The sequence below is a fragment of the Scleropages formosus genome, chromosome 7, assembly GCF_900964775.1.
Source record: "Scleropages formosus chromosome 7, fSclFor1.1, whole genome shotgun sequence".
In the NCBI taxonomy this organism is placed as follows: domain Eukaryota; kingdom Metazoa; phylum Chordata; class Actinopteri; order Osteoglossiformes; family Osteoglossidae; genus Scleropages; species Scleropages formosus.
The window spans coordinates 15,172,329-15,198,091 of record NC_041812.1 but is presented as its reverse complement, the minus strand read 5'-3'; the positions used below and the strand labels follow the sequence as shown (position 1 = coordinate 15,198,091).

The 25,763-nt window shown below is 43.4% G+C and overlaps 2 protein-coding genes across 3 annotated transcripts; one reads left to right on the top strand and one right to left on the bottom strand.

Annotated features, from left to right (window-relative positions):
* Positions 1 to 1,258: 1,258 nt before the first annotated feature.
* On the bottom strand, positions 1,259 to 10,995 carry cfap263 (cilia and flagella associated protein 263). Of its 2 annotated transcripts, none has more exons than XM_018739436.2 (8): positions 10,340 to 10,995; positions 8,272 to 8,404; positions 6,478 to 6,639; positions 5,247 to 5,402; positions 3,929 to 4,165; positions 1,919 to 2,026; positions 1,578 to 1,733; positions 1,259 to 1,463 (listed from the first exon to the last, which is right to left on the bottom strand). In XM_018739436.2, the coding sequence occupies exons 2-8, from the start codon at positions 8,368 to 8,370 to the stop codon at positions 1,386 to 1,388; spliced, it is 996 nt and encodes a 331-aa protein (XP_018594952.1). In that variant the 5' UTR covers positions 8,371 to 8,404; positions 10,340 to 10,995; the 3' UTR covers positions 1,259 to 1,385. The 2 variants fall into 2 exon arrangements, with proteins under 2 accessions (XP_018594952.1, XP_018594951.1); XM_018739435.1 differs by lacking the exon at positions 10,340 to 10,995 and adding an exon at positions 8,653 to 8,988.
* A 15-nt stretch (positions 10,996 to 11,010) lies between these two features.
* Positions 11,011 to 24,343, top strand: csnk2a2b (casein kinase 2, alpha prime polypeptide b). The gene is made up of 12 exons (XM_018739437.2): positions 11,011 to 11,656; positions 14,971 to 15,082; positions 15,867 to 15,968; positions 16,860 to 16,910; positions 18,310 to 18,369; positions 18,461 to 18,544; positions 19,116 to 19,226; positions 19,433 to 19,534; positions 20,305 to 20,405; positions 22,608 to 22,756; positions 23,602 to 23,684; positions 23,842 to 24,343. The coding sequence occupies exons 1-11, from the start codon at positions 11,553 to 11,555 to the stop codon at positions 23,676 to 23,678; spliced, it is 1,053 nt and encodes a 350-aa protein (XP_018594953.1). The 5' UTR covers positions 11,011 to 11,552; the 3' UTR covers positions 23,679 to 23,684; positions 23,842 to 24,343.
* The last annotated feature ends 1,420 nt before the right edge of the window (positions 24,344 to 25,763 follow it).

The window sequence follows — 25,763 nt, the reverse complement described above, 5'->3', positions numbered from 1 at the left end:
CTGAAAAACAAAGTCTGTCCTCAAAAAAGAGATCACATACATGGAACATCACTATAAAATTCTAACCCTTATTTTTCTTTTGTGTGAATCATCCACCCATTACCAATAACTGCTTGTCCAGCGCAGGGTCATGATGTGAAGCAATCACTCGGTACCTCCATTGTTTCTCCCCCTACCTTCCTCCATGAAATCTCTGTTTTATCTTTGCCTGCCAACTCTTTGCCTCTCTTCTTTCCCGAGAGGAGATAAAATAGGATTGTTTATTCTCAGTCCGAGATCTCAAGTCGTGGAATGAGCTTCCTCTCAGCATCAGAGCTGTTCAGTCTCCCGATTTTCAAGCACCTCCTAAGAATCCATGTAAAGAAGAGCAGGTAGCAAGGTTGCTAGACCTGTCACCTTGAAAGCTGAAGAGCTTGGGTTCTCACTCTTGCTGTAATGCCTATGAGCAAGGTACTTACCCTGAACTGATCCAGTAAAAATGCTCCAGCTCCAATAATGGGTAAATTACTCTAAGTAGCTTAGTACACAAACCTATTACTTTTAAGTTGCTTTGGAGAAAGCTTTGGCTAAAAGAATAATTTTCCCAAAACTGGGGATGCTTAATCTCAGCATTACATTGATGACACACCCTTTACTGAAACTGTCTCGCTAATCTTCTTGCCTGATTTTGTATAGTTTTGTCTTGTTCATGGGTTAATTTTTTTTGTTAAATGGAGTATTGTACTTCATTTAATGTTTCTAGTCTTCCCCCAACTTAGAAAGGTGATTCTTTCTAGAAAGAAAAGCTTTATAAGTTGAATTCTCATTACTCAAACATAATTACCATTGATTCTATGGTAGAAATTTTTATATGTGCCGAAGTCACGAAAATATTACTATATCCCGTTAAGATGCATGCTTACACCTCCCCTTGTGTTCATGTGGATTTCCTGCCACAGTCAAAAGACGTTTTTCAGGTGAATAGGTGACTGTAAATATGTGTTACAACAGAGCAATGTATAGACAGTGAATGACTGTAGGGAGTTCAGTGTATCTAATGTTTTATGTCACTTTTGGATCAGGGGGTCAGCTAAATACTGTATAATAATCATTGTAATTCACTTTGGAGAAAAACATCTGTTCAATAAATGTAAGTTTCTCACTCCACTCAGCTGGTGAGAGTTAATAATAAGCTACAATGAAGCCATTAAATCACCTATAATTATGTTACAGCAATCTTGGAGAATGGAACCACACACAAATGTGTACAACTTTAAAATAATTCAAAATGTTGTTTTACTTATTTAGTAATTTTACTACTTTACTACAAGGGGAAACAGGCAAGATTGTTCTGGAGGTGCGTATGAGGAGTGAGTTTGTCTCTGGACATAGAAAGCAGGATGTGTTCACTGGGACATAACTGGGGCGACTGCGGTTGACATTCGCAATTTGTTCCAGGCCTTGGTGTGTGTCTTCAGTACCATCTATCAGAGGACAAGAGAGGGGGTGTAGGGGTATCGGGGTGGTTCAGGAGGAAAATGTAAGATGGACATTTTAAAGACTCCAACCAGTACGTTTGATTGTGGTAAGAGCCCCACCTCTGAGATCTCGACCTTGCGCTCCCAGGCCCGTACATTCTGCTCCAGCTCACTATGAGTTGTCTTGGCTGTGACGTACTCCAATACATGAGGCACGTGGAATTTTTCTAGCTGGCTGCGGAGCCTCTGGTTCAGGGCCTCCGCTTTGGAGCGTTCCTGCCAGGTCAAAGTGTTAGAGGCACAGTTAACAGTCTGTGTCACATTCCACTTACAAACGTCTTGAGTAATGAACCGACTCTAGGTCACAGTTAAGTTCTTGAGTCGGGGGCCAACTGTATTCAGCTGAGAATGTCGTAGGGTCACGCTAACCTCAAGATTTGTTTGGGGAATGCTGAACTGACCTTCTCGGCTTGTACTGTCTCTGCCTCGATCTTCCCCAGGATCTGCCTTCGGGCAGCAATGTCACTGCTCAGCAACTTCGACTCATCCATCATACTCTGTAGCTTTTTCTGCAACACATAGCTACATAAAATCAACAAAACAATTCATTTTTCCTGACACAAATACATAGATGTATATGCAGACTCATATACAAAACCAGTTACAATCATTAAAAGCTATAAATATTTGAGCATAGAATAATTATGCAATAGCCAAGGAAGGCAGACCATAGTTTCAGTGCCCTAGCCAATGTCCAACTCCTCACTGAGAATCCTCAGGTGTCCTCCAGGCCACACAAGAAATACATTCTTTCCAGCATGTCCTGGTCGGCCACAGGGCCTCCTCCCAGTAGTTTAAATTACCACATCAAACAGTGTTCATATTTATTCACTTAGCTTATACTTTTGTCCAAAAACACAATTATTTATCCCTTTATACAGCTGGGTAATTTTACTGGAGTACTTCAGGGGAGGTAAAGTAACACAGTTAGAGGGAGGGATTTGAACCTGCAACCTTTGCATCCAAAGGCAGTAGTGCTAACCACTACACCACCTGGTGTTCTCTAGCTCTATAAATGGACAAATCATTTAGTAGTTGTATGTCACATTTGAGAACAGTATCAGCTAAACACACACTCTCTCTCTTTCTGAACCGCTTGTCCCATACAGGGTTCACAGGGAACCGGAGCCTAACCCAGCAACTCAGGGCGTAAGGCCAGAGAGGGAAGGGACACACCCAGGACAGGACACCAGTCCACCCCAAGCGGGACTCAAACCCCAGACCAACCCACTGCACCACCACACCACCATGCCCCTGCTGAACAAACTGTTAATTTTTTTTTTTTTTTAACTAAAAGGAAGTCTTTTTTGGGTGACTTTTTGTCTATACCGTAACCTTTCACCAATTTGCTCACTGGGAACACAAGGTTCCTAGCAACATAGGTCTTGGAGTCCTTGGGGCCCTCAAATTCTCTACCATATTGTTTTACAAATGTTTAGTTAGAATATTCTAAGTAAACATTCTGAAACACACACATTGTCTGAGACCTCTCGCCCCAAGCGAACCGGAGTCTAACCCAACAACATACGGCGCAAGGCTGAAGGGGGAGGGGACACACCCAGGGCGGGATGCCAGTCCACCACAAGGTACCCCAAGCGGGACTCGAACCCCAGACCCACCAGACAGCGGGACCCGGCCAAGCCTGCTGCGTTACCGCACCCACCCCATTCTGAAACAATGCTACAAATTCAAATTTTAACAATTTATGCAGATTAATATTTCAATGGAGCAATACAGCATTCTCAAAGCAGGACAGTCTTAACACTCAAAAGTTGGTGTCCATTTCCATGTGACTACCTAATATACATTCAGCTTCAAGAGGCATTTCCTGTCACATTCTGTCCCATTCCCTGTTTGCAATCTCACTGTTCATGCAGACAAGATGACTGATGAATGGATGAGCAGCTGACTGTACGTAGTGTGCAGTAGGGCGTCTTGCACAGCAAGTCAGCCTGGGTGTAAAGGTGTCAGCTATGTACTACAGTGTTCATTGGAACTTGCTTTGGAGAAAATTCAGTTCAATTTATTTTTACAGAGCGCTTTAACACAGGAATAAAGCAAGAAAAACAGATACAAACAAAGAAGACAGTTGACTACCAACTATCATAGTACTTTTAGAGAGCGAAAAGAATGACTACCAGCCACGGAGGAAAGGAACAAAAGCTCCCAACTGAAAATCGAGGGAGAATAAACCTCTGAGGGTCCGAGGGCCAGTGGCTGCCCACCCCTCCTGGGCATTCTAGATTAAGTAACAATTCTAAGCCAGTTACCAAGTAATAATGATATTGTTGCTATATGGTATCTTGAATCCCCAGCTCAGCATCCCCAGCTCATCAGAAAAGTGTCCGATAAATGAATAAATGTAGGTGGAACGCTCCAAGAGACGCATGGTCCCGGTGTGACGTCCGCACCTTATGTGAGTTGAGGACCTGAAGAGCCTTCCCAGCTGTCAGCTTGCAGCAAAGCAGGTCCTGGTTGCGTTCATCGATGTGCTCCAGGTACTGGCTGTTCTCTATCTTCAACTGCTGGAAGTCCACCTCGTGCAATGCCTCATCCAATTCCTCCTTCTCCTGCAGCTGCATCTGCAGTTTTCGCTTCTGCACCTTTAAGTCTGCGTTTTTGAGACGAAGTTTCTCCACCAGAGCATCCTGCAAAGGGTGTCAGGTTCAAGAAGGGTACCAGGGACGGGGCCCAGCATGATTCATAGGAGGGAACCTGCTGTTGTACCTCTGATTCGTCGGGCTTGAGTAAAACATCCCAAAGCGCAAAAGATTTAAAAACTTGTTTTACAAAGTTGACGAATCAATAATAAATTAATACAGCAAGTGCAGATGGAATACTCTGTTGCAGTCCTGTTATGAAACTATTCTATTACACTTACCATATCACTATTATACTTACTACTTAATAGTATACGATTAGCGTATACCTTTTATCCGAAGTAACTTAGAATTGTACTCACTTTTTGCAATAAATACAAGGCACAGCTCACCTCTTTTTGCACAGTAGTAGCTTAAAAGAGGAATACTGCAGATGCGGAATTTAGAGTCTGTGCCTATTCTTGAAATGTGGGCCAGGGAAGTCAGCAATTTACTTAGAGGAGGTGAGATATACTGTATAGGACAGACTTAACCATTTCTGTTAAAACATGGAAACAAATTGAGGAGTGTTTAAAGAGTGACATAGACCATAGGTATAAGTTTTGTGACGTGGTATCCAAGACATGAACGTTGCTTTATCTATACAGTTCTTAAAGGCATCCACAGATAGGATATGAAAAAATAACCCTTTCTGATTATTGTAAATTGTGGGACTCAAATATATTAGATACTGATTTTTTTTTTTTTTTTTTTACAGAATTTAATTTTTGTATATCATTAGAACATCACTTACGTGACTTGTTTCTTCACAGGATTTTTCCTTTAACTTATTTCTTGCTTGTCTTTAGTGTAAGATGTTGTGTCCTGCATGTGAAAACTGTCTATCAAGTTTTACACAGTCACATATCTAAATGTTTTTACCGGAGGAATTCACATAAGTACATATGTTCATTAATGGTAAAACAGCAGAACCAGTGATGGAACCATGAGAGTGCAAATAATTTTCTATAAAAGCTATGTTGTCTGTGCTCTTACCAGCTTCTCTTTACACCCTTGAGTCACCAGGGAACTCAAAGCAAGGGCACAGTTTGCTCACTCTGATGTGTAAATCCCCCGGCCTCCTTCTAACCTTTGCTCTCATCCTGCGGTCCAAGTAACGGACGACTTTCTCTGCCCCCATCAGGATGCCGCTCTTCTCCCGAAAAGCCTTTGCAATATGCCGGTCAAACTCGTTATTGGCCTTCTTTATCTCCACCAGGTGGATATCCGCCTCCTCCAGGGTGGCCTTCGGGTCGGGCAGCAGAGCGCAGAAGGGCGAAAAATAATAAAGGTTGGGAATTACACTTGAAAAGAAATGCTCCAGTTCATCAACTTGTTTAGCCGTCACTGCTTTTAAAATCTTTGAATGGCAGAACATCTAGAAGTAGGCAGCTGGTAGCATGGTGGTGGTACCCATAAATGGTGATAAAAGTTGGTAGTGTAGTGGTTAGAGCTCTTGCCTTTTGATCCAAAGGTCACAGGTTTGATCCCAACCTCTGGCTGTAGTACCCTTGAGCAAGGTACTTACCCTAAATTGCTTCAGTAAAATTACCCAGCTGTATAAGTGGGTAAATGATTGTAAGCATGTAATAATTGTGACCTTAACATTGTAAGTTGCTTTGGAGAAAAGTGTCAACTAAATGAATAAATGTAGAAGTAAAGACTTCTGTTCCTGAATCAAAATTCTTTCTTATGATTAAAGTACTCTCTTCACCCATGATCTCTTAAGTTCATGGAATGTGTAAATGTTCATGCACTATACATCTGAGATCACATCTGTTACACAATGGATAAACCTTCATGCAGCTATATTCCAGTACTGTAATGTAAATGTTTATACATATAAGAAAAATTAGCAGGAAGGTGATTAGGAATCATTAATACTCGGATAAAGTTTTACGCAACTATTCGTGTGATGAACATTGGTTCATGTGGTGGAAAGAAATTAACTGCACTTAAGAATTAAGCGTCTGCATCCATGTCTCTCTTTCTGCTAATCTAATGAACACATTGTATTTTCTATGAGATGTAAGTCGCTTTGGAGAAAAGCATCTGCTAAATGAATAAATGTAAATGTAAAGTTTTGCATCTCTACCCGTAATTGTTTTTGGATATGGAATTTTGGAATTTTTACAAATATGGCAAAATTGCACTGTACTTCAAACTTTCACTCAGGTAGATTCTAGTTATTTTTATATGTTTTATCTATTTATGTTAATAAAAAATACATGAGAAAAAAGTACCGGAGGTGAGAGAAGCAGAAATAAGGCTGCGAGCAGAGTTTTTATGGGCCGTGCCCATGTGCCAAGCGCTGCAGTTACCCTGTAGTTGTTCAGCACCCTCTCGGAAGTAGCCTTGAGTTTCTGCAGGTCCCCCCGCATCTCATCGAGCTCCTTCTGAGCCACCTCACACTTCTGCTCCACTGTCAGGCGCTGCAGCCTCTCCTGAGCCGCCGTCCTGGCCTTCAGCTTCCATCCATGTCCCTGTGAAGGAGGACGCAACTATTGGAGTCCTTAATAAGGATGTGTAAAGATGGTTTTAAAGATTTTTAGAAGGTCTGTTATTATTATTATTATTATTATTATTATTAGCTTAGTATAAAACCTAACATAAGTCACTTAGGAGAAAAAAAAAGAAAAGCATCAGCTACAGAAATAATAAGAAGTTTAAAATGATATACCCTTTTACAGAGTATGGTGATTTTTACTTGAGTAATTTTGGGGCAAGTATTTTGATGTATTACAGCATTTAAACCCAGACAACCTAACTGCCAGGCAGTGGCTGTGAACATTATGCTACTTTGTGTCACTATTTTGAAATGTTAGAGCTCTCCGTCAGATGTAAAAAAACGTGATGATTTTGTATTAATGGCTCTCCCATTATAAAATGGTAAATTGTGGTTTTAAGATGTATCCATCACATGTGTTCTTTCTTAGTGTATGAAATTTTAAACAGTGAGTCCCAGGACATCCCCTGTCCCATCTCCTTTTGATAGAACAGCTCTAGTAAAAATATTCAGTCGTAAAACTATTAAGTTGTTAAAATGTAATATATTCACTTATTCACTAGTCAGGAGCCTATCCCAGAATCATTGGGTGCAAGGCTTGGGGGGCGGGGGTGCACTCTGGACGGGATGCCAGTCCATTGCAGGGTAACCACACACAAATAGTCTCGAAATCACACACCACAAGCAATTCAGCATGGCCGGTTCACCTGAAAGACATGTCTTTGAACTGTGGGAGGAAACCAGAGCAGACACAGATCACGCAAACACCCAGATGGAGCCAGATTTGAACTTGTGCCTGAACAGCTCAGGTGCTATGAGGGATCAACGCCACCCGCTGCGCCACCGTACCGCCTTTAGTGTTTTAGAAATAACAGGACGGAGCCGCATGCAGAGCGAGCACGTTGAGCACGTGACACCGACACCACGTCCTCGCCCTGCAGTGAAAAGCAACGGGAGCTCAGTGCAGTAGACCCAATGAGGGGCGTGTCTGAAGGGATGGCACCGCCTCCAAGAAATATGATTGGCTCACCGGTACCCCCTCCATCACCATTGGGCTAGAGTACTGTCAATTTGACAATGCCCAACTTCATTGGATCGCTGTCCAAGCTGCTTGATTTGCGACGCAGAATCACAGTACCGCACCACGTTTTTCAAACAGGAGACACGACTCGCCCATTGACCACGTCTTTGTTAATTGTATGAACGCACTCAGTTATATATTTTGAAATATGTGGACCGGGGTGTTGTCGTTCTCTGCCTCGAAAATATGCATAGGTGAACTCCAGCAGAGTGATGTACCCTACCGATGGCCGAAGAAGGCTACTGAAGCCAGTTGGCCCAGTAAAGACAACCCTCGCGGGTACAACGACTTCAAAAGCTCCCAAGACGAGTCCCGTTATAATATTACGTGGCTAGTTAGTTAGCTCGGCTAACGTAACTTCGGCAGGCTTCCCGTGCCCCCGCCCCCAACCTTTTTTTTGCCACCGAACCTTTCTTAAACACGCGACAGTCCAGGAGTGCTTGCGAACCCGCTGTGTCCGAGCTGCGCACACACGTTTCTCGCGTGAAGGGCGATCAGTCAGGGCACCACGTCAGGATCTTAGTTTACCGCTGCCGTGTCCGCGTGAGGCGCAGCCGGGGAGGCCTCCGTCTCGGCCTCGGGGGCACGCGGGCGGGGGTCCAGGCGACTCAGGTGTCGCTCCAACATCTCTGTCTCGGACCGCAGCGCCGCGTTTGACCGCCTGTGAGGAAGAGACACTGGGCTGGACACTTCCACTCGTCTTTGGTCCCGTGATGCGACGTGCAACACGTGCGCAGTGACACCGATGCGACTAAACACTTTTGCTTGACAGACTGTGCAGGTGCGAAACATACACACACACACACACACGACAACAAGCCGTAAATCACACACGTATCTATCTTGTTGTTTTCCCCAAACCCCACATGAAGGTTACCAGTTATGCTCAGTTGTCTGTGTGTATTTTACCTGAGCTCTTCCATAAGTTTAACCGAATTTCGCTGTTCTGTGTGGGCAGTTTGATCTCCGCTCCGCTTGCCGGGCTCCGCCATGGTTGCCGTGGTAACAAAGCAACGCCGAGCGCGCGGATCTATAGCTGCGGAACAGCGCAGGGCGACTGATCCGTGTGACTGGTGCGTTGTTACGCGATCAACAAACTGACTTACTGGGCTAAAAAATGCCGGTTGTACATCACCGATCTCTTGTTAAAAGCATGGATACACACACAGGCAAGAAAAACTAATACGTTCAATTACTCAGTGTAGAGTGAAAGTAAACGAATATCGCGATCGTTATTGGTTAGTATTTTTACGGGGATTAAATTCTGGATTGTGACACAAACTTCATAAACTAACTCAACTAAATATGATTGATCAAAAATGCATTTGTACGAAACATTTTTCCACCCCACACACTATTTTTGACGTGTAACTATACTATTCACAGTTGCGTAATAAGGGCGGGCTGCCTGAGGGACGTGTCCCCGATGTTCAAAAAAGCACAATTCCGATTCCCCCCCAATTCTGTGAATATTACACTTACATTTTTTTCAGTTAGCAGACGCTTTTCTCCAAAGCGACGTACTGTACATCCCAATTATATAACTGTGAATATAACTGAATACACAAGGGGGCGCGGTGGCGCAGTGGGTTGGACCACGGTCCTGCTCTCCGGTGGGTCTGGGGTTCGAGTCCCGCTTGGGGTGCCTTGCGACGGACTGGCGTCCCGTCCTGGGTGTGTCCCCTCCCTCTCTCCGGCCTTACGCCCTGTGTTGCCGGGTAGGCTCCGGTTTCACCCGTGACCCCGTATGGGACAAGCGGTTCTGAAAATGTGTGTGTATAACTGAATACTATTGTATTGCTAATATTCTTTACAACAATACCTGATAATTTCATTCATTCATTCATTGTGTCAGCTGTCTGTCTTGTCTATATTGCCTATAATACTGAAAGCACCAAGCACCAAAGAGAATTCTTTCTGTGCGTCAGCACACTTGGCAAATAAAGCCTCATTCTGATTCTGATTTTTGCCATCACTGCCCACTCTGAATGAAAGCAGCGGACCATTCACATCACTACATGGTTCTCTTGGAAATTACAAAGGGCGGCACGGTGGCGCAGCGGGTAGCGCTCACAGCACCTCGGCGTTCGTTCCTGGCTCGAATCTGGCTGAGTTTGCATGTTCTCTTTTTGTGCTCGGGTTTTCTCCAAAAAAGTACACACACACACACACACACACACACACACACCTTCAGAACCGCTCGTCCCATACGGGGTCGCGGGGAACCGGAGCCAACCCGGTAATACAGGGCGTAAAGCCGGAGGGGGAGGGGACACACCCAGGACGGGACGCCAGTCCATCGCAAGGCACCCCAAGCAGGACTTGAACCCCAGACCCACCGGAGAGCAGGACTGTGGTCCAACCCACTGCGCCACCGCGCCAAAAAAAGTACAAAGACATGCAATTCAGGTGAATTGCCCGTGTTTGAATGTGTGTAGCTAGTAGTGTGTATGTGGTGCGGCTACGCTGCGATGGACTGGCGCCACGTCCAGGGTGTACACCCCATCCTCCAACATCCCTCCATATCCCCCATCCAGTGATTCCGGAATAGGCTTCGCGCTAACGCGATCCGCAGTTACCGCGAGAGCGAAATTACCATCTATTTCGTCCACATCGGAGTTGCCCGCTTTAAGAGAAGTCCTCCGCGCCACCGGGTGGCGCCAACGAGCGCGCGTGCCAGGTTCCAGCAGAGGCACTTCCGCTAAGTTGGTGTCGCTGGTTGCGCTCCTTCACACAGCTTCCGGGTGCGTCCGCTGCAATCAGGTTCCTACAATACGGAGTACGGAGCGAAGAGGGGGTGGGGGGTTTCTGTAAACATTTCCCGCAATTCGAAGTACTTTTTTGCTCGGTTTTTTTTTTTTTTTTTCTTTTCCTTTCCTGTTTCGAGCTCTTAGTTCAGCCGCACGGTTTCGGCCTCGGTGAATAACACAGCGCGGCGCTCTGCACTCTCCTGTGTGGACACAGTCTCTGCCCGGGTCGGAGCATCAATTTCAGCCCCACCCCCTCCTCCTCCTCATCATCATCATCCCCCTTCCTCCTCCTCCTCCCTCCTCCTCTTCCTCCTCCCCCCTCCTCCGCCGGCTCCGCTTCGTAGTGGTGCCGAACCGCCGTACCGAACGGATCATCATGTCCCTCACGATTTAGTAGTGTCTCCACCGCGCGTCGTTCCCGTCCATCGCGAGTCGGTCCGCCGGGCTGCCGTCGGGACTCCTCCTCCTCCTCCTCCTGCCTGGGCGGGTTCGCAGTGAGTCCGCGGACGGGCTTCACCGGCGGCGGCGCTCTCGGAGCTCCCAGGAAGTCCTTCATTCGATCTAAGTGCTGGATGTTGTTGCTCGGTGCTGGACCCGGATAGGCCGGGCTTCGGCTTCGCACGTGGATCCCAGCTGTGCAGCCTCGCGGTCTACCTCACCCCCCACCCAGCCCCGTGTCTCGTGTTGCTTCTGCCGCCGCCGCCTAACTGCTGGAGCTGTTCATCCTCCACCGTGACCATCATCATCTCCACCTTCTCCACCATCCTCTCCACCTTCTACTTCACCATCTGCATCTCCACCGTCTCCATCTTCTGCTCCTCCGTCTCTGTCCAGCTCCTGGTCCACGCCGGACCCACCGCATCTGGTTTAGTGCTCTCAGCCTCTGAACGGTCACAGCCATCGAAACGCTGTCCCTGCCGCCTCCGCCGCCACCGCCTCCTCCTCTGGGACAGACCCTCTTCCTTCGCCTCCACGCGATCCCGGGCCACAGTGGACGTTGACCGTTGTCCGCTCCAGCCTCCAGGCTCCCTCCTTCCAGGCCGGGCTCCGGTGCTCGCCATGCCCGGCCCGGTGGCCGGCAGCAGGTCTCGGGTCTACGCCGACGTGAACACCCTGAAGAGCCGAGAGTACTGGGACTATGAGGCCCACGTGCCCAACTGGAGGTGAGGACTTGGATTGGTCACTGGGTCATGACAGCATGTCCTTATTGTCACTGTAGGACATCACTGTACTGTCCTGCGCTGCTCCTGGTTACTGCAATGGTGCCTGGTGTACATGCAGTATTAGGGGTAGTATTATTAGTATAGCGGCACGGTGGCGCAGCGAGTAGCGCTGCTGTCTGTCTCACAGCGCCTGGGTGGTGCGAGAGGACATGGGTTCGATCCCCGCTCGATCTGTGTGGTGTTTGCACGATCTGTGGGTTTCCTTCAGGTGCTCTGGTTTCCTCCCACAGTCCAAAGACATGCTGTTCGGGTTCCCCCATAGTGTGTGAGTGACCCAGTGTAAGTAGTGTATCTAGTGGTGTAAAATCACCTTGGTGAATAAGGTGTGTGGGCTGGTAACACTACGTAGAGTTCACTGGAAGTTGCTTTGGAGAAAAGAGTCTAAGTGAATAAATGTAAACTGTAGTAGTATTAATGTTATTATTGGCATTGGATAGCACTTTGCCAGTAAGAAAACCCTGCAGTAACAGTGTTAGTCTTGTATACTACACTTCTTAAACTTATTCTCTTATTTATACAGCTGGATTACTGTAATAATGCTTGTTACTTTCATATTCAGTGGAACATACCCGTGAATATTAAGGACAGTGTTGTTATCGATTTTCTCAACGAGTTATTCACTCAATAATTGTGTATGTCACCTGTAAGTGCAGCAGATTATTAGTAAAAGGAGAAATCAAAGTAGAAATGTCCTGTTTGCTACTGCCTGTGTTTAGAGCACCTATTAAAGGCTGAGGTGATGCTCGCCTACCCTGCAAACTCCACGTTTGTGCCTTGTCAGGGCTGCGTTCATGGACATGCATGACATCTCAGATTTATAATGGAGTCCTGAGTGAGTGTTTAAAATAATTGTCCACTTGTAGATCCTAGAGGTTATTAGTCGACGCCCTTACTTACTGTGCTGCCCGCCGCCCCAGGAGCTGGAGCTGTTTCTTTTCCTCAGTGTAAATGGGTAAAGTGTAAATGCTGTGATGGAAGTGACCACCACGCATCCCGTTGTCCCCGTCCTCCTGTCGTTGGTCACATTCACCCGAGTCAACTTGAGCTGGAAGAGTTTGCTTCTGACTTTTTTTTAATGATTTTAAAGACCTCGAAGAAATTCCAAAAATTAATAACAGTTCTGGTGGTTTTATTTATGTATGGCAGTTATTTTTAAAAGTCTGCACCTTGTTTGTTATTTTAGTGTTAGTTAAGAGGCGTTTAAATATTATCGCCAAGGGATCCACCGGCATCACGACTAAACGTGCGGTGTTTTCAATTATTGTGGAGGTTAATTTCCGTTACCATGAAGTTTAATTTTATATGCACGTCAAAAGTTGTCGGAATGGGCTGAAATTATTTGTTGGCGGATTACAAATCATTCAGCCGCATCTTTATTCAGTTTTTGTGTTTATTGCAAAAAAAAAAGTAGATTTTTATTCGCCAAAATTATGTCTCCGTTGGTATGATAAACAAAGGCCAAAAGCCACAACATCAGCTTTCGCTATCTTGTGTTTCATGTCTGCCACTTCAGTATGCTGTGTTGGAGTGATGTCTGCCCGCTGCTCAACAGATGTGCTCCAGCTCTTGCAAGTTCCTGGCAATTCTACATTTACATTTTGCATTATATTCCATTCATCAGTCTCTTTTCTCCATTTTGATACAACTCAGTGTTTAAAAAAAAAAAAAAAACGTGGACTTGACAGCAAAGAGCTTTAAAGTACAGATGCACATTTATCAAATAACCATTTATTTGGTACCACCATACATTATATTAGCTACCTATAGGGTTTCATGTGTAAAATACAAATGTGATAAAATTGATTTGAAGTATGCTGCTGTCAAGAGATCCAGTTTGGTCCAAAAGAGATTTTTCTTGAATGCTGAAAGAGATTTAGCAGTTCTGAGGGAGAGAGAGTGCTTGTTCCTTCATATGTGACCCAAAAACCAGGAACCTGTAAGCTTTTCATAGTGGACCTCTTGTTAGTCAGACCACCGAGTGGTCAGAGATGGAGGATCTCAGTGCTCGTACTGGTCTGTGTGGAGTGATCAGGTTCTGCAGGCACTCATGTACTCATTCTTTGACGCCCTTTGACCGTACAAGTCAAGTCAAAGTGGCTTTATTGTCATTTGAACCATATACAGCTGGTACAGTACACAGTGAAACGAAACGACGTTCCTCCAGGACCACGGTGCTACACAAAACAACACAAAGCTACCAACACAGGACTACGTAAAGTGCACATGTGCAAGATGTGTGCACACAGTACAAGACTGTACAGTAATTACCAAGCAAAACATAAACACAGTAAAAAAAAAAAAAAAAAAAAACGGAATATTTAATACTATAGATATAAACATACTAATTAGCATCAAAAATACAGTTGGTCAGTACAGTAGGAAGAACTGTGCAAAAATTGCAAAGGGAGTGGAATTTTGTTCAGTTGAGTAGTTTTGGAGTTGAGACAAGGAGACACATGAATGCTTTGGCAGGTCAAACACATCATGTCATGGCTTTCTGGGTCATTTGAAGGGGCTTGATAGCAGAAGACAGATGACAGGAAAGTACAGTTACAGTAGTCCATATGCAATATCGCCTTAGCCTGGACCAGGAGCTCAATTAAAAATGATAAACATACGTAAACATAAATGGGTGACACTACAAGTGCAAGAGGATGTGGGTTCGATCCCTGTTCTGCCTGTTTGGAGTTTGCATGTTCTCCCCGTGTCTACTTGGGGGTCCTCCTGGTTTCCTCCCACAGTCCAAAGACATGCTGTTGAGGTAGATTGGTGACTCTATAAGTCACCCATAGTGTGTGTGTGTGTGTGTGTGTGTGTGTGTGTGTGTGTGAGAGAGAGAGAGAGAGACACAGAGACAGTGTATTACACTGATGTATGGATGAGTGACCCAGTGTAATTGGTGTATCTAGCAGTGTAAGTCACCTTGGTGAATAAGCTTGGTGTGTGGGCTGGTAACACTACATAGAGTTCACTGGAAGTCGCGTTGGAGAAAAGTGTCTGCTAAGTGAGTAAATATAAATGTAAAAATAGTAACTGGACAAAGATGGTGCTAGATTACAAGCGAAAGTCACATGTGAAAATGTGAGCGGTCTCGGTACTGTAGGCACTCTGTTTGAAAGTACTAATTGTTAAAGGTACGACTCTAGAGCTTTTGCCCTCCTTAGAATATTGGCGATAGAGTGGTCCTGCAGGGAATAGTGGCCTAGCTAGAAAAATCCCCAGCTTCATGCCTCTCTATCTTCCTACCTCTCCAGTAACCAGGAGGACTACCAGCTGGTACGCAAATTAGGCCGGGGGAAGTACAGCGAAGTCTTTGAAGCCATCAATATCAACAATAATGAGAAGGTTGTGGTCAAGATCCTCAAGGTGAGTGAACCTGCTGATGCTCAGGGTGCGAAACCGGACCCTCGAAATCAGTCGAGCGAATGCCTTTGACTTGAATGTTGACCGTGCTCATTTTTGTCCTCACATTTTATTTTATTTTAGAGAATATATTCTAATTATTAGGGCAGCTGGCGGTGTAGTGGGCAGAACTACTGCCTTTGGGCCCAAAGGTCACAGGTTAATGTCCCATCTCCAGCTGTAATACCCTTGAGCAAGGTACTTATCCTAAACTGCTGCATTAAAATTACCCAGCTGTATAAATAGATAAATAGCTGTAGGTAGCTTAACATTGTAAGTAGCTTTGTTACAAAGCATCAGCCAAAGGGATTAAAGTAGAAAAGGAATTAATGTAAATAACCGTGGACAATAGCAGGTCAGATGACACACTGTCCACCCAACAACTGCGGTGTAGAAAATGAGCAGAAAAAAAGTGTTCACAGCGCAGTCTTTGCAAACCACAGATGTGTGCCCTTCCTCTGGGAACACCTTGTACCAGCTACACCAAGTAACACCGAGGTAGGAGCTCACCAGTACCTCCATAGTTACAATCTGTCACTGTGGGACATTCTGTAACAGTAAGGTAACCACGAGGGTAATTCAAAAAGTATCTGCAACGCTTCCATTTTTACATCGTGACTCGCCTTCATACTTGCGCTCTAATTGGCTACATCTCGGCTTTTGCGCAGCGACCACCAGTATTTGGATGCGATGATATGATTTGATTTGCAGTTTTCGTAGGATATGTGTAACAATCTGAACTTCGCAGCCTGTTAAGAAGAAGAAGATCAAGCGGGAGATCAAGATCCTGGAAAATCTGCGCGGAGGGACCAATATCATCCGGCTAGTAGACACCGTGAAAGACCCTGTGGTATGCTGCTCAGTTTCCTCGACCCCTCTTGTGGTCCGGCCGCAGCTGACCTGACCCTTCGGAGTCGACCAGACCTCCACGTTACCATGTCTCATCTGCACTGCTGAACTATAAAATTGTGTCCTCTTTGCTGGTGCTGAGGGCAGGTTAATACATTTAAGAAGTATTAACAGTCCCTCATAGCCGTAAATGTAGATGCATGCCGTGGTTCTGCAGTTTTTAAGATCAGTGTTTAGTTGTCAGTTGTTCAGTAAATGCTTACGTCCCAGCGGAAGGATAGAAGTGCCGCAAGTCTTGGTGGAACGTCTGAGATGAACTCAGTGAAACGTGCAAATGAGGGAGGGTTGTCAGTACTATTTGGCTGGAGGCATCTGGTGAAAAGATTATGTTTGATTTAAACATTTCTTTGCTTTTGCTGAGACCATTTTAATATATTATAATTCAAGTGAGATACAAAGGAATGCTGTATAATACATGTAAATAATGATGGTTTGTTTTAGTGTAATCACATCTGAAGCAAAATATGGTTTGAAATATTGTGGTTACCTGCGTTTAGAGCTATTTTCGATTCGGATTTTTCGTGCCGTTGGTTTCGCTGAAGCAGTTGGCGGCGTCGTAGGTAGAGCCGTTGCCTTTGGATCTGAAGGTCCTGTGTTCAGATCTTCACCCCTATAGTACGTGTGAGCGAGGCATCTATACGTGAGCGTGGATGTATACAACCTAACCTTTTACACAGCCTTGGACAAAGGTGTCAGCTAAAAAAAAAAAAAACAAGAGTAGCAATATTTTTTTAATCCTATAGATTCACTTTTGCAGTTGAGTGTTGTCTTGCATTTCTGATTATCTGCCAGCGTTAATGTGCCTTTTTTTTCCCGTTGGCTTCTTCCGCAGTCCCGCACTCCGGCCCTCGTCTTTGAATGCATCAATAACACAGATTTTAAGGTAGACGTGTTCACTTCCTCTGCTTTGTTTTTAATTTAAGCTGCAGCTGCTTCAGTTGGAACTCCATGATATTTGTACATAACTCTGAGTGGTTCACGGTACCTTGATGGGGGCCGCTGAACCAGGTGCCATCTCTAAAGTGTGAAATTTGTTTCTCCATCTGTTTGAGTGGTGTGTTTGTGTTTTCTATGTGCTTTTCTCAGTCGAAGACTCTTGTGTCTGGGACGTGAATTTCACGGTTGTTGCCATTTGAGTTCAAATGTCAGGTCAGCCAGAGGCCTGAGAAAAGCACATAGATTCAATTTAACTGTATTTAAGGTGACTTAAACACAATTCATTTGACTTTGATTTGTATTTTTTTTGTTTAAATGGCCCATTATTTTGAATGTTGTAAAAAGTAAGAACAACTCCTGGAAAATTGTCATTTTACATATGTTAAAATGTGGATGTCTGTCATTTAAATGCTATCAACGGATTAAGGTAACCATTTTTTTTAAGAATAACACCAAAGATTTGTAATTTGCAATTACTTTTTCTGCAAAATTCCTCTGAAAAGCAATTTCCTGTAGTGGTAAACATGAGTACAAATTTAATTTCATCTTATTAATTTGCCTTTGGTGCACCAAAATAGGTACGTACATTTTTTTTTTTTTTTAAATAGCAGCAGCAGCACTGGGTCATGGTGACATACAAGTGCAAACAAGAGCAACAAAACAGAGTAATACTGGAATCAGTTTTGCAGGGTTTCTCAAAAGTAATCAACTGCTGTTGTCCAAGACCCTTGTCTGAAAGAGTATGTAGCTACGAGTTGTCATTTAGATTCAATTGTAATTAGAAAATTAATGACTAGGATCATTCCTATATAAAGAGAAATACAAGTATTGACCACACCTGTAAAATACTATTAAGTATTAAGGAATAAAAAAAAAAATGAGCAATAGATTTTGAAAGATATAAATGGAATTGTGAAGAGACATATTTTAATATTTCAGTAGAGTAAAATCCTCCATCCTACAATGATATTAACATCCCAGATGATTATCCTGACTGGAAACTCTGGAAAGTTGAACAGCCCTTACTCCAGGAAAACGGTCTGTCCCGTTATCACACACTTAGAATACGAGAAAAGAGAGAGAAAGAGATGAGGGAGAAAAAGACACAGAGAGAACATCCTTTGGTTTGGAAGTAACCATATTGGTTAGAGGGAGGACATTGTGCCAAGGTCAACAGCTGTTTGAAGACCTAAGAAGGACAATTGTCGATGCCCAGGTGTCTAGGAATATTTAAAATGACAAACCTTTCTGCAGAGTGTGCTTTTTCCACATGACATTCATACAGCTCAGTGTCTGAATGCGAGATTCCTCTTCTTACTCATTGGGATTCTGTCTTCTTTCTTCAGGAGCTCTATCAGAAGTTAACAGATTTTGATATTCGTTACTACATGTATGAGCTGCTGAAGGTAAGAACAGCCGCGACAAACTCTCGTATCGTATTTCGCTTCTTCAGCGGTTCCTACGTGCGTAACACGTGTGCTCTCTGTTATCCACCAGGCCCTAGACTACTGCCACAGCATGGGGATCATGCACCGGGATGTCAAGCCCCACAATGTGATGATTGACCACCAGTTGAGGAAGGTAATTTGCCTCCCACCGCTGGCATTGTGTGCGCTTGTTTCTCTTATAGCCTACATTTTTCACAATAACTTATTGAGCTTTATGGGCTGTTGCACAGTATGTTCTATATGTTAGTTATTTTACGCTGTTGGATGAATTGTATTCTTACATGCAAGTTTATTACATACAGTATGTTCCCTTTGCTGACGTGGCCCTTGTGGCTTTGAAATGTCTTTAATTAGCCTAAGTTAATCACACAAATTGTTAATTTATATAACAAGATGCTAAATCAACAATGACATTCAGCAAGTAGTAAAAGTCTACTGATGCCCAGTTGGATATGAAGTGAGTGTACACAGTATGTCCAAAAACAAGTTCTGGGCAGCTGAGCCCTTGGGTGTTTTTTTTGGCTTGCTTGTAATGTTGGTTTTGGGCCTTTAGATGGCAGTGTGGTGACAAAGCAGTCAGTCTCAGGACCAGGGTCCTGTTCAAATGAATATCTGTATTTCTATCTTTAAAAATTAAGCGTTTTCCCCATCAAGTGACTGTAAGCTTGTATTTATGCATTATTGTGTGTGTTTGTGCATCGCAGCTACGTCTGATAGACTGGGGCCTAGCGGAGTTTTACCACCCGGCACAGGAGTACAATGTCAGGGTGGCGTCTCGCTATTTCAAGGGTCCGGAGCTGCTGGTGGATTACCAGGTACGCAAATTTGCGCAGGCTGTGGGGAACCACGATGAGGGTGAAGAGGAAACAAACTTGGGGTGGATTTTGTACTGTAAGGAAACTACAGTCAGCATGTTTATCTGTAGTATGGATTCGTCTGTAGATTGATCTGCTTTGTTGTTCGCATGTTGTTATACTAGCAGCGGATGTGCCGTTGTTGCTGATAGCATGTTGATTGACAGATGTATGACTACAGCCTGGACATGTGGAGTCTGGGCTGCATGTTGGCCAGTATGATTTTTCAGAAAGAGCCCTTCTTTCACGGTCAGGACAACTATGACCAGGTGTGTCACATTTACATTATTAAATTCTTTTCTGTGAAATTTCTGTCCAAAGTTGCTTGTGATCTTTGTCTAGAAATGCAGGCAGTTAATAGTAAAGGAAAGCATTACCAGCTGCTTTCTTACTTGGAAAAACATGACATACACAATCTGTGCCATTGGGAAATTAATTATATGACGTGTGATCAAAAAGTTTTAGAACATCTACATTTTAAAAAAAAAAAAAAAAAAAAAAATTTTTCCCCCCCAAAAAAACCATAAACCAGACATAGCAGTGTTGTGCATAGTCATGGTGCCAAAGCCAGCAATCATTCACAGTGGAGTGAAAAACATTCCTGTGATACCATGCCCTCTGTATTCATCCAACCTCACTCTTTTTCATCTTTTTCTGGTCCCAAAAATCAAAATAAAGCTGAAAGGAAAATTTGATGGTATTTAAAGCATCCGTTATAATGTGAAGGGAGAACTTGCTGACTTCACATTTGATGACCTTCAGCATTGTTCATCCACATGTGTCAGGACTGGGGGAGAAATGCGCATCATCTAGGAGAGGTCATATTGAAGGGCATATGACATAAAAGGGATGTGCACACTTGTTTGAAATAAGTCATGGAAATTTTTGATTACATGTTATAGTACTGTTGATGATTTCATAAACCCGCTAGATTAAGCCCATAGTGTATAGGTGTTCTTCCATTAAAATTTACCATGATTACCTAATCACATAGACATAGTTCTGCATGATGATCTAATGTATTCTGGTTTGATCCCAGCTGGTTCGAATCGCCAAAGTCCTGGGGACAGATGAGCTCTTTGGATACCTGCGGAAGTACCACATTGAACTGGATCCGCGATTCAAGGACCTGCTGGGCCAGTGAGTATCACCTGAACGTTATGGGGCCTCAGGTAGGTGGCATTATGACAGGATTCGGCTGGATCTGCAGCGGACTTTGAATATTGCCAGTTTGCAACAGAGGTATGTCCTACATCAGGTTACTTCATCATCAGGAACTTGATTAGAAACTTTGAATGAAGCTTGAGATGCCTGCAATGTCAGATTGATTTTATTGGGTGTGAAAAATATTGTATTGTGCCTCTTACAATGAATATCATGGCTAATTGTCCAAAATAATCTGTGCCCGTTAAAAAAAAAAAAAAAATTCACACAATTGAGAGTTGAATGATACATGAAAGATACATTGCATAAGTGATCAAAGAATTTTTTTTTTTTATTTACAATTTGAGCCTGCGATAACATCTGAAGAAAAGGAGATTATCACAACTGGCATAAGTAGCAAAGGCACGTTTTTGACAACTTTTGCATATGAGGGTCTATAACATCAAGGGATCAGGCGGTCGCAATACACAAGAGCAGCCCTTGAGAGGGATGCACTGAAAGATTGAGAAAAAGTCCTCAAATGTGCTGATGCATCTTCAAAAATTGAGATGATTTTCAAGAAATGCTCTTATCAATACTACTATATAGATGAGATTTAAGATTATTTGTTGGGTAAAACTATTCATTTTTAACTCTACTGGACAAATTTTTTTCTCTCTCTTGTACTACCCTATGGTTTACAGCACTAATATTTCTGTGTATGCAGATCATTTCCCTATGAAGTCTAGCACTGAAACAATGGACTACATGGGCAAAGTCTCTTGCTTCAAAAATTCATTTTTGAGATTTTGTATTTTTGTATATTGTATGTGTGTACATTATACATGCACACACACGCATATGTAAATGTATAAAAATTATATGAAAACATCAAATACATATTTATGTTCCTGGAAAAAATGCAAGTCAAATTACAAAAAAAAATTAAAATTTAAGAAAAGGTTACAGAACTTCAATATTAAGTTTATCTTCCGAAAAAAGAATTTTCCTGTTGAGCTTTACCACACCTTTCTCACCCTTTTCAACACTTTGGTCGGCATACTTAATACAAAATAATGAGTGAAAACCACAATGGATAATGAGGTGGTAGGTTTACACGCCTCGCTCTTGCAAAGGCATGTTTGGACATGCTTTTCTGCTCACGGGACACATCGTGAGAAGACGGGATTTTCCTGAGAAGACAGTAAGCCACCTAAGCATTGGAGGACAACCGGCGGCCATATGGGTGGTTTCAGGTACAGTGACAGTGGGCATACACCTTTCAAAACTAAGGGCACAAGAAGAGAACAGAACATTCCGGATACAGGATGTAGTCACCAGCATTGATTCAATGACTCGTTGTCTGTCGAGAAATCGATTTGTTTTGACCCTATCGGAAAGTTCACAACTGTCACTTTCTCTCAAGACCCTCAACTAACGGTGTGTAGTTAAGAGCTCAGCTGGAGCCAAAATGTGTGTACCAGTTTCTTCATCAGTCTGTTTCCCGATGCCTTGTAAAACACAAGAACTCGCACTGCACACCCTGAACTGGGCTCAATGCTCCACACCCACGAACAGCTCAAGAGCCGTGACGCACTGGCCGAACCTGCTCTGCCACTGCATCCCTATGCAAAAGTGACAACTGTACTTAATACTGTACAATTGCACAGAATTCTAGTAGTAGTCACTGTTTTCAATAGTACAGATAATAAAACTAGTCTTAAATCTGTAATTTTGTTTGTGTTTAGGGCAGTCGTTTTGGTGACATTGTTTTAAATGCAGGAGACTTGGTTACTGATAAGTTTGCAAATTACCCTGATTTTTTTTTTTTTTTTTTTTTTTTAATCTTATCGGCTAAATTCAAATGTGCTTTTGAACAGCATTTTTTTTAATCCTTTCTAGAGTCTAAACTGACAATACCTGTGTTAAAGTTTTGATTAATTCAATGTCTTATACTGTACTAGGTTTATTTCCATAGCACTAGCTGAAATTTTGGCCAGTTTCCGGTGGGCTAGTTTCATGTGTTTCCCTAAGGAATGAGCCGCCATCTCCATGCAAGTGTGTCTAATAAATGGCAATGCATTTTTGCAGTCAAAGCCAACAAATGCATCCACTGCTTATGGAAGTTTTCCACTAATCGGGCTGAGGATGGTGGCATTGACAGGTGGCTGTTTTGCCTCATCCTTTCCCCTGCTGCAGGCAGACACGGAAGCGCTGGGAGCAGTTTGTCCAGTCAGAAAATCAACACCTGGTAAGCCCCGAGGCTCTCGACCTTCTGGACAAGTTGCTGCGTTATGACCATCAGCAGAGACTCACCGCCACCGAGGCCATGCAGCACCCATATTTCTGTAAGTGCCTCTCTCCCACCCTCCACTGCCTGCTCTGACAGTATTCCTCTCTTGTTTTCATTTATCGTTCATCTGTGAGTTAGACATCCTCTCTTCTCTGACATGTCGCCGACTGCACGAGTCCTCCTGCTTCTCTGCTAGTTGCTCCGTGATGGTCTATTCTGAATCTTGCACATTCGGCTATGACTTCTTTACAACGTTTTTCTAAAGCCTTTGCATAAGCTTGCCTTGTGTTATAAGGACTCCTTTATATAAAATTAGACTTACGAGCAATTGTGATTTGAACCCTAACGAACTATCGGACTTACGAGAATCTTCTTACGACAACAGAAAACTCAAAATATGAGCATCGGTAACCTCAAGAAGCACAGAATGTGAGCAGCCTTCCCCCTGTGTGGTGAATGGCTTCTCTGGCACATCCTAGCTGTCTCATGCCATGTGATAAAATACAGAACTTTCTCTTGAAAGGCAGCGTTATTGCTGATGACTTTGTACGATTTGATTTACGCCTGGCAGAGAGGGGTTTCGATTGATTACAGTTATGAGAATTATTATCAGAACTGCATATTTAAATACTGTTATCAATAATCTTTTTTACATGCTACATTTAAAGCAGCTTCTCTGTACAGTTAAGAAAAATATTGTTATATTGGATGCAGCTCTAAGCAGTTTACAGTCTATTTAGAGTAAATATCAGCATTTAAAAATAGAACACACGAATAAGGGGGGAAAAAACAAAATTACAAACAGCGTTTGAAAAATGATGAAGAACTCACTTTTTCTCTGCATGTAATTTGTAAGAACCTGTTAACATGGTTGGGACTGCAATGTGTGTCTCATTACAGATCCTGTTCTGAAGGAACAGTCTCTCTCCAGTACTGATGGTACTTTGCCATCCAATGGTTCAACCACAGCACGATGAAAGCAGGTTGGTCAGGACCATGCGCATATATCCACGTGTTTTGTAAATACCTCTGACTGGCCTGCGGTTGAACTGTGGCTACCTGTTAGTCTATAATGGAAATGCGGGTGTTGTTGACAGCTGGTTCTCGACGCATACTGAGTACTTCCTTTTTCTTTTTCAGGAAGAAAAAAAAAAAAAAAAACATTACCTCAGTTTTTCCACCCTTTTGTGGCAGACACCCGTTCAGCAGTCAGAGACTGGTTCAATGGCAATCTGTTACAAATACATAAACCCATGTAGGGCTGCATATAGATACAGTCGCCACAAACACGCAATCTGTCAATTTATGGTTGACTCCTACCAGTAGCGTCTTGCTGCCAGACCAATGAGCTTGAAGGTACATCCCAGTGCTGCACCCGTCTTATTCTAAAAACTGTTTCAAAAAGGAAAAAGGCCCCCCTCATTAACCTATAGGCCCATGGACCCTGCCCCCCCTCCCCCCCCCCCCATATGAACAAGCATGGATAATGAAGAGGATGATTTGCTGCCTGTCCTCCTTAAGCCCACTCAGAAGAATGTTGTTCTGTATTCAGCCCGTCAGACCAGAGCTCCACACTGTTCTGAATGGCATGGTGGACCATTCTCTGCTATGGGTATAATAATGATAATAAATGATTTTTATTTAAATTTGTTTGTGTCAGGATCCCTGTGTTCAAACCATAGTAGGATAATTTGATTGTTTGTGGAATGGGTCGTGTTTGCTCTTTGTAATATTTGGGTTCAGTCACGTGAAATAGATGATTTTCACAGTGTGCCACTGCGGTGTCAGATTTCCAAGGAAGTACTCAGTGTACTTTTGTGTTTCCTATGATCATACCTGTAACAGTTGATAGTGTCCTTGTTAAATTTTGGTAAATGCAACATTTCTTGTTTAATGTCTTATCTTGCATGTTGGCCCTTCTGTAGCAAAGAAATTACACTCAGCCCTCATATAATGCAGTCCCGTACAATGAGAAACTACTCCACATGAAAATATATATCCCTTTTCATACAATTGTTTTATTATCCGCTACAGTGGCGGAAGCCTGACTGACTGGCATTTTCGTCTGTTAGTTACCTTATGTCTGTGTTTTATTATAGGACAGCCGATAGTGTAGCCGTTAGAGGTAACGGCTTATAACCTAAGTCTTTTCGAATCCCGGTGCTGCTTTACTCTGAACTCCTCTAGTATAAATGCCCTGCTATTTAAACTATTAAGTAGTTTTAAACCGCTTTGGTTAAAAGTCTCAGCTAAATGGCAAATGATTGATACAACAATTTGGGACAGCAGGTGGCATAATAGTTAGAGCTGTCATCCTGCAGGACTTTGAATCCCTGCTTCTGCTGTAGTACCCTTCATCATGAAACATACCCTGAAATGATGCAATAAAGTTGCTTTACTGTATAAAACTAACTCACCTTGAACAAATGGGACTGCTGAATCATGGTTAATAATACCTAGCGCACTCTGATTTATTCAATCAGTGTAGTTGACAATATCTAATTTTATTTGGACAGCAGATGTGGGTTATTGAAAAGATTTGTTAGAGCTGCATATTGTAGTAAAGATTGATAGTGGTTCATGACACTGAAAAGCTTCATTTCAATCAAAGTAACTTCAGCAGTTGTAGATTTTTGACATGATACGTTTTTACTCGAACTTGCGTAAATCGCCGAACGAGTTCTTTTACTTGAGTAATTTTTGAGATTTACAGTACTTTCACTTGAGTATTGTGTTTGGGTACTCTGCCCGCCTGTTCGTACTGCATGGAACGCACAAAACAAGCTGGCTGTTTGCCGACACCCCTCAACGCGCAGAATCTATTTCTAGAAACACTCTCTTTCCCAAAAGGCTTCCCAAGAGCACAGTCCCCCTCAGCTGAAAATCTGTGTGAGGGTGTAAACAGACACCGAGGTGTACGTTGCTACTCTGCTCCTAGGTGCTGTTGCTGCAGCACTTGAGTTTGGTGTCACATGCACCTTCACCATGCCCTCCTCCGTCGCCACCCCCCCCCCCCCCCCCACCTCACTGGCATTGCCGTGCAAACGCCAGCGTGTGCGTTT